Source organism: Rhinopithecus bieti, unplaced genomic scaffold (assembly GCF_001698545.2).
Source record: "Rhinopithecus bieti isolate Rb0 unplaced genomic scaffold, ASM169854v2 scaffold_2435, whole genome shotgun sequence".
NCBI lineage: Eukaryota > Metazoa > Chordata > Mammalia > Primates > Cercopithecidae > Rhinopithecus > Rhinopithecus bieti.
In genome coordinates, this window is record NW_016803909.1 from 711100 (window position 1) to 720730 (window position 9631).

At 35.2% G+C, this 9631-nt stretch overlaps 1 protein-coding gene across 1 annotated transcript in view; it reads right to left on the minus strand.

Moving 5' to 3' along the window:
- The window catches only part of RALGAPA1 (Ral GTPase activating protein catalytic subunit alpha 1), a 301694-nt gene that overhangs the window by 250270 nt on the left and 41793 nt on the right, over positions 1 to 9631 (minus strand). Inside the window, exons 2-4 of the mRNA XM_017858547.1 lie at positions 9099 to 9209; positions 8453 to 8502; positions 4419 to 4476 (exon numbers count right to left, since the gene is read on the minus strand). Of these exons, the coding sequence (XP_017714036.1) occupies positions 4419 to 4476; positions 8453 to 8502; positions 9099 to 9209 (219 nt within the window). The remainder of the gene's footprint in view (positions 1 to 4418; positions 4477 to 8452; positions 8503 to 9098; positions 9210 to 9631) is intronic.

Below are 9631 nucleotides of genomic sequence, written 5' to 3' on the forward strand. Positions count from 1 at the left end.
TGTTCTCACTCATAGGTGGGAACTGAACAATGAGATCACTTGGACTCGGGAAGGGGAACATCACACACCGGGGCCTATCATGGGGATGGGGGAGCGGGGAGGGATTGCATTGGGAGTTATACCTGATGTAAATGACGAGTTGATGGGTGCTGACGAGTTGATGGGTGCAGCACACCAACATGGCACAAGTATACATATGTAACAAACCTGCTCGTTATGCACATGTACCCTAGAACTTAAAGTATAATAATAATAATAATAATAATTAATAAAAAGAACTTATGGATGATTGTTCATCAATCCTTGAAAATGAAAAGTTAGTCTCTGTCTCTCTAATACAGTAGGGATAAATGTATCATGCAAATTTTTAAAAAACTGTTGCCTTTACACTATCAAGTTTATCTCCCATGAATATTGCACAAAATTCCATTTATTCTTTCAAGTCCTTTCTTGTTCTTCAATGATCACATAATTGCCATATATTAATTTAATAATTTTTATTGAATACCATATTGAAAACTAAATTTAATATTTTAAACGACTCTAGAATAAACATTCATTCCAAGCACACTGGAACATTCTTCAAGAGAGCCTATACTCTGGGCCACAAAACATCTCAATAACTTTAAGATTAAAATCATGCAAAAATATTTTTTCTGATGACAAAGGAATTAAGTTATAAATCAAAAAGGAAAAAAATTGTGGAAACATCATATATTTGAAGAGCTTAAAAATAATAACACTTAAGTTATGGGTTGAAGAAGAAATAAAAAAGACATGAAAAAATATTTTCAATTGAACGAAAATGAAAACACAACATACTAAAATTTATGGGATGGATTTAAGGCAAAGCTTAGAGGGAAATTTATAGTTTTAAATATCTATATTAGAAAAGAAGAAATCTATCAGATTAATATTCTATGGTTACATCTTAAAAAACTAGAAACAGGGCCAGGCACGGTGACTCACACCTGTAATCCCAGCACTTTGGGAGGCTGACGTGGGTGGATCATGAGGTCAGGAGACCGAGACCATCCTGGCCAACATGGTGAAACCCTAATTTTTGTAAAAATACAAAAATTAGCCAGATGTGGTAGCATGTACCTGTAGTCCCAGTTACTCAGGAGACTGAGGCAGGAGAATCGCCCAAACTCAGGAGGCAGAGGTTGCAGTGAGCCAAGAGAGCGTCACTACAGAGTAGTAAATTAAACCCAAAGCAAGCAGAATTTCTCTTTTTAATTTGTTGTTGTTGTTGAGACAGGGTATCATTTTTTTACTCAGGCTAAAGTGCAGTGGCATGATCTTGGCTCACTGCAGCCTTGACCTCATCAAGTTCAGATGATCTTCCCAAATCAGCCTCCCAAGGAGGTGGGACTATAGGAAGGAGTCACCATGTCTGGATAATTTTTGTATTTTTTTCTGAGGTGGGGTTGCACCATGTTGCCCAGGCTGGTCTCAAACTCCTATGCTCAAGCGATTCACCTGCCCCAGGCTCTCAAAGTGCTGGGATTACAGGCATGAGTCACCGCATCTGTCCTTATTTTCATGTTTTAGAGATTGCGTCTCGTTCTGTCACCCAAATTGGAGTGCAGCAGTATGATCATAGCTTACTGCAGCCCTGAATTTCTGGATTTACGTGATCCTCCTGCCTCAGCCTCCTGAGTAGCAGGGATTACAGGCACATGCCAACAAGTGAGGCTAACTTAAAAAAATTTTTTTTTTGTCTTTAAAGACAGAAGTCTCACTATGTTGCTCAAGCTGGTCTCAAACTCCTGGCCTCAAGTGATTATTCTGTTTCAGCCTCTGCCAAGGGCTGAGATGACAGGCATTGGGCATCAGGCTTGCCACAGAATGTTTTATAAAAAATAAAAGAGGTCGAGTATGCTGGCTCACACTTGTAATCCCAGCACTTTGGGAGGTTGGGATAGGAGGACTGCTTGAAGCTGAAGGTTTGAGACCAGCCTGGGCAACAAAGCAAGACCCTGTCTCTAAAAAAATAATTTTAAAAAGTGAGCTGGGCCTGGTGGTGTGCACCTGTGGTCCCAGCTACTTAAAAGGCTAAGTGGGGGGATGGTTTAAGCCCATTTCAAGGCTTCGGTGAACCATGATCAATCATGGCACTACACTTTAGCCTGAGTGACAGAATAAGATCCTGTCTCTTAAAAAACAATAATAATAATAAACACAGTACTACAAAAAATAAGTAGGTTGGGTGCAGTTGCTCACATCTTTAATCCCAGCACTCTGGGAGGCCGAGGTGGGCGGATCACCTGAGGTCGGGGAGTTCATGACCAGCCTGACCAACATGCAGAAACGCCGTCTCTACTAAACATACAAAATTAGCCGGGTGTGGGGGTACATGCCTGTAATCCCAGCTACTTGGGAGGCTGAAGCAGGAGGATCGCTTGAACCTGGGAGGCAGAGGTTGTGGTGAGCCGAGATCGTGCCATTGTATTCCAGCCTGGGAAACAAGAGCGAAACTCCGTCTCAAAAAAATAAAAAATAAAAAATAGAAAAAAATATATATTTAAAATATCAAAGACTAGAATGGAAAACAAGAAAATAGAAAGCAGAAAAGGTATAAAGAAAATCAATGATATCAAAAGTTTGTTCTTTGAAAAGATCAACAAATATGACAAATAGCTAGACTGGCCAATAAAATAGGAGAGAAGACATAAATTACCAAAATCAAGCATGAAGCGGATATAGCCATTAAAAAGAATGAAATCATGTCCTCTGTAGCAACATTTAGCAACATGGATACAGCTGGAGGCCATTATCCTAAAGCAAATTAACATGGGAACAGAAAACCAAGTATCACATATTCTCACTTGTAAGTGGGAGCTAAACATTGGGTACTCAGGGACATAAAAATGGCAACAATAGACATTGGGAAGTACTAGAGGGACAAGGGTTGAAAAACAAACTATTAGGTACTATGTTCACCACCTGGGTGACAGGATCAATCATACCCTAAACCTCAGCATCATGAGATAAACACAAGTAACAAACCCGCATATGTATCCCCTGAATCTAAAAATAAAGTTGAAACCACTAAAGAATGAATGAATGAATAAATAAATAAATAAATAGTTTCTGTAATGTGAAAAAAAAAAGAATGAAAGGGGACATCACTATTGACCCTATGAGAATTAAAAGGATTACTATAAGGAGTAACTTAAACAACTTTCTACGAACAAATTGGTTCCTAGAAAGAAACAAATTATCAAACTGACTGAAAAAGATATATAAAATCTGAATAAACCTATAACAAGTAAAGAAATTGAAGTAATAATTACAAATATCACAAAGAAAAGTCCAAGTACAAATGGCCTCACTTTTGAATTTTATCAACTATTTAAAGAAGAAAATGCTACCTACCACTCATTCACAAACTCTTTCAGAAAACAGAAGAGGGACCACTTCTAAACTTCTATAGCTATCTTAATAGTAAAGCCAAATAAAGACTGACAAAATAAAATACAGTACAATATTCATCATAAACAGAGAGGCAAACCGAAGTAAGGAACAAATAAAAAGGACTATAAATAGTAAATAGGATTTACCTCAGGGATGGAAAGTTGGTTTGACACTTGAAAATCAATTAGTAAAATATATAATATTAATAGAATAAATGACAAAAGCACCAATGACACTGATAATGATCACATCAATAGATGCAGAAAAAGCATTTGGCAAATTACAATGCATACTTATGATTAAAAACTCTCAAACTAGGAACAGAACTTCTTCAACTGGATAAAAGACATCTACAAAAAAACTACAGCTAAAATCATATATAATGGTGAAAGACTGACCATTATCTTTCTCCCTGAAATCAGGAATAATGCAAGAATGTCTGCTCTTTCTTGCCACTTTTATTCAATATTGTGCTGGAGGCACAATAAACAAAAAAGAAAGAAAGAAGAAATTAAAGGCATCCAATTAGAAAAAAAAAAAAAGTAACTGTACTCATTCACAGCAGATATAACCCTATCATAGTAGTAAATCCAAAGGAATATACAATAAAACAAATATAACTAGCAAACAATAAGTAAAGAAATCAGAAACAACACAAATGTCCATTCTATTTGGCACTTTGCATTTTTCTTCCATTTCTGATTCACAGAGATATTTGTCTTGATGCTAATCTTGCTTTTTTGTTTTATAGTTTTATCATCATTGTTAATGTATCAGAATAAAGGAAGCAGTGGATCTAAAAACTTCCTATGGCATTTTGACTACAAACCCTTCATCTATCATTTTTCTTATATTCCTAGTCAATCTGCTCTTGTATTCTTTATTTTCTTTTACTAAAGCATCACCTATTAATTCATTTCAGCTAACAACCCATTAAAGAGCATTTTTCATATATTATTCTTTGTTTCAAATATGAAATACATACTTGAATTACTTACCAATACTATGAAACTGCCATCGTTGATGAATTCTTTCTGGAAGAAGTTGTAAAATTTTCTAAAAATCAATATAAAGAGAAAAAAGAAAAGAATAAAACCAAGTAATGAGTTCACATCCTGCAAAATGTGAAAAATTAAAGGGCTCACTAAATATAACAAATACAAAATAGGCCGGGTATGGTGGCTCACACTTGTAATCCCAGTGCTTTGGGAGGCTGAGGTGGGTGGATCACCTGAGGTCAGGAGTTCGAGACCAGCCTGGCCAACATGGTGAAACCCCGTCTCTACTAAAAATACAAAAATTAGCCAGGTGTGGCAGCAGGCACTTGTAATCCCAGCTACTCAGGAGGCTGAGGCAGGAGAATTGCTCGAACCCGAGAGGCAGAGGTTACAGTGAGCTGAGATCGCGCCATTGCATTCCAGCCTGGGCAATAAGAGCAAAACTCCGTCTCTAAACAAAATAAAACAAACAAAAAACTACAAAATAGTACCTAAGCTAATCTGATAGTATTGACATTATTTTAGCACTGGCATGTTGATCACTATTTGAAAACCTCAAAAAACAATAAGCAATACTAACCAGTACTAGGAACAAGAAATTAACAAACTACATATTTTACAATAATATAGAAGGTATATGTTTTCCTAATGATTAAATGCCAATTCTAATATATTTAAAATACTTATTTACTATTTCTAGATTTTCTTTTTTTCCCCCTTTAGAGACAGAGTCTTGCTATGTTGCACAGGCTGGAGTGCACTGGCTATTCAGAAGCATGACCATAGTGCACCATAGCCTTGAACTCCCAGACTCAAGCGATCCTCCTGCCTCAGCCTCCCAACAAGGTGGGAATACAGGCACGTGCCCCCATGTCTAGCAATTCTTAGAATTTCTATATTGTGGATATCATGATGAGTTTCAATTCTTCCAGATGTTAATATTTGTGACATTTTCTCTTTCTTCTAATGGTTCTTTCTCCTGTTTTGATAATCCTAGAGAAAATATTTTGATTTCATAAGAACCCTATCAAATATTTATACTGAGTTAATCATGTGAAACTAAAGGTACTTAGATGCTATGATGGATATAGGTATGAGAGCAATTTTTTTTAAAGAGGTGGGGGTTTCACCCTGTCACCCTGGCTGCAGTGCAGTGGTGTGATCATGATTCACCGCAGCCTCATATTCATGGGTTCAAGCGATTCACTCATCTTGGCCTCCCAAACAGGACTACAGGTGTGTGCCACCATGCCCAGCTCAATTTTTTTTTATTATTTTTGTGGAGATGGAGTATCACTATGTTGTCCAGGCTGTGCCCAAGCTTCTGGCCTCAAGCAATCCTCCTGCCTTGGTCTCCAAAAGTGCTGGGATTACAAGCGTGAGCCACTGCACCCGGACAGAGAGCAGGATTTACAATTTTAGGAGCCCTATAGTTAAGCTAACATATATAGGTTTCCATTAATTAGTAATAAAATCTTTACAAAACTATGTTCAAAACTCTGCCTTTTATTCCCCTTAATATTATACCTGTGTGGATTATTCTCGATCAAGAGCTACCTTACTACTAAACAGTGTTCTCAATACTCATCCACTTGCTGAGTGACATTTTTGTGTGTTTGTTGTTATTGCTGTTCTTACTATTATTTAGAACACCATTAAATGAATGTTCATAAGGGTCAAACACTAGGCACTTTATTATATAATGATATATTAATATACCTTGCATTAATCCTTGCAATCATTCAAAAGGAGGGTTTGTTTATCTCATTCAACAAATGAAGAAATGGGTTAAGTAGTGCACTTAGGTTACAAAGCTAGAAAGTGAAAGAACAGAGGTTCCAAATTCAATACACCTATTTCCAAAACTTCTACCTCGATAATATACTAATCAAAGGATGACATGCATATTTTACACTTCCTTGTCTTCTCTTTGATATCATCTTCTTTAGTAAACTCCACATGAAAGGATGATAAAGAAATTTTAAAGTTCTACACAGATAAATGCTGGTCCCACATGAGACACATAAACTCTTTTACCTTTGTCCTCCCTATGTCTCCCACAGCTGGCCAACAACTGCATAATTATATTTATTTTTGTATAGAAAGATATAAAATTATAGAAAAGTTGAAAAGACAAATTTGTAAACTATTCAAAAGCATTTCTAAATTATGACTAATAATTATACTTTAGATTTAGCCCCTTATATCTTTTTATATGGTAAATAAAAAGTTAAAGAGATTACATGTGCCCTAAACTGCACAGAATATAAATCCTCTACCATAATATTATTAACATTACATAATCATGCTTTTGTTCCAGAAAAGGAAATCACTTTATTTATGATTTCTTTTTCATCCTTAGTTTCTAAAGGTAGAGGTCCCTTACTATAAATAGAAGAATGTCAGCACAAACATTAAATGATTTTTTCAAAATATGAAAACCTGGTATCTCAGATCTTTTTTCTAATAAAATTTAGTGATCCATTAAAGACAAACATTTCTATGTAAAGAATAAAAAATAATCAGTATATATTACATATAGAAAATAGTTATTTTACATATAAGAAATACTCCAAAAGGACTTCTATTAACTAAGCAATCATCTCAGTTTCCTGAATTTAAGGCAAGCATGAACATTTGCAGGAACACTTTCCAGGAATCATTAGCTTGCTTTCTCTCTGGATATTTTTACTCTTTCTCAAAGCATTTTTCAATATTCCCCTTGTGAACAGTTCATGCAAACACTTCAGGAAGTAATATAATCAAATTCCTCAGGGGTCAAGACTAATGAAAATTAACTGCAGAACAGATACTAACATCAGTGTTACTGCTGTTTGGAACTCTTTAAAAAATTCTCCCCCCCCCACCCCACCCAACTACATCAACGGCTAAGAGACATATAAATGATGTTGTTCAAATTCTTCTAAATTACATCAAAATACTAAAGAGTGAATTCTTCTTCTTATTTTTGAGACAGGGTCTCACTCTCTTGCCCAGGAGTGCAGTGGCACAATCACGGCTCACTACACTTTCAACCTCCTGGGTTCAAGGGATCCTCCCACCTCAGCCTCCTGCATCACTACCACTACAAGCACCTGCCACCAACATGCCTGGCTAACTTTTTTGATTTTTAGTAGAGACTAAGTCTTGCTGTGCTGCCCAGGCTGGTCTCTAACTCCTGAGCTCAAATGATCCTCCCGCCTCAGCCTCCCAAAGTGCAGGGATTACTTTGAAGCACCACACACAGCCAAGAGTGAATTATCTTTAATTAGCACCAGACAGAATAGCTCCATCTTCAGAAACTAATTTCCGAATTATTTTCTAAGCATCTCGAGTCACTACTCCTGGCTTTCTACAGGTCTCGAAATTCTCAGTGAAGATCAGAATACTCCTATGACTGTTTATCTGTTTACTTTGAAACAGAATAAAAAGCAAGGAGTTATTTTAAAGGGGGGGTGAAAGGGTCTTAATTTTTAAGAGTGTGATAAATATTTAAAAAAAATTAGCAGAGCATCAAAATTTTGTTCATTTGCCTATGAGCTATGTTTCCTGACTTTTATTTACAGACTTGCCCCATCTCCAATCTAATATAAAATGACAATTTTTAAAATATTTAAGACTATTTTAAACAAGTTTGCAATGAAAAGCAGTGAACCAAAACAATAAATCCCTTAGGCACACAAAAGTTACAGTAATATACCTTCTTAGGTAAGAATGTTTTGGAGTTAAAACAAAAACAAGTTTTCCATTTCACTAAACCTCTGACAAATTAAAAGTTTCATTGTTTGCAAACACATTGGATATCATACCAATTTTGTGGTGTCAAACGTATAAAAACGTAATTATATCTGCACCAAAAAGTAATATATTGTACCTCAAAAAGTATAGGATTCAGTCAGGCATATTTTAAAAACTTAGATTTAGTTCTTAGAAAGGCTGGCGAATTCACAGTGTTTTATAATTTAAATATATTCCTTTGTATGTTCCAAAAATTATTTCTGAAAAAGGGAAAAGTTAGATTCAGAAGCACTTACCTCAAAAATAAAAAGTATAGCATCCAATTCCTCTCTTTGAGACTTGTGACCTAAAACATTTTTATAAGAAAACATTTAAAACATACCATTTTGCCCTCATTGTTAACAATCACTTAATGAACTTAAAATATTTCAAGAATGAAGTTTTTTTTTTTCCCAGCAATTACTTAGTAAAATGTTTAAAGCATACCCCATTCATTATGGAGACAGTATCATAGTCACTCTCTTTACTCTTTTGAGTACTGTAATTAAATTTAGGTTCTACATATTTATGTCTAGAAACAAATCATGACATATTACAAAGAACTTCAAATAAGCTCTGAAAATGAAAATATGAAAACGACCGCTCAAATGTGTTACATGCTCCTAGGGCAGAATCAAAAAAGGCAGAATGAGGGAACAAATCAGCCTGACCCGTGAAAAAGTAAATCTTCAAAGCCATTGTAAAGCAATAAGGATAGTAACACTAACACATTTAGTTGTCTTTCAAATACAGGTCACTAGCCCTATGATAATAGTGTGAGAGGGAAAGCAAAAAGCTGTCTGACAAAAATAAATGAAACAATATGTCCAAGAGCTATTAAGTTACGTTTATGACAATTATTAGAAATATTAACATAAGCCAAGATATATGTTAGCATCTTACCTTTCTGTTTAAGACTAGCTTCAATAGTCACAAAATTTTCAAAGAACACATAGTATATATGTGAAAAATGTTGGTCGAAAAACTGTTTAAGATCAATAGATTCTGCATTCTCTGAAAAATAAAAACAATTTACTGATTATTTACAAGTATGTTAAATCAAGTTTAACAAATATTCAGTGACAAGTTTCCTTCAAAGTCAAAGAACTGCTCCTAAAATTCTATTCTATTATTTACAATATGTATTTCTATGTCTATATCCTCATTCTTAAAACTTTAGTCTTTGCAGATTTTAGTTTTAATTTTAAAAACTAATTAAGAAAACAATGGCTCAGAAAAACTTATCCAAAATAATTAATCATACAAAAAAAAAAGTTAAGTTCTATTTGCAATTCATAGCTACAGCTTTCCTAACGTTCTCTCCAAGACAGTTTAAAATAAGAATAATAATTTATGATGTCTGAAGGTCAGGCACGGTAGCTCACGCCTGTAATCCCAACACTTTGGGAGGCTGAGGCGGGCAGATACCTGAGGTT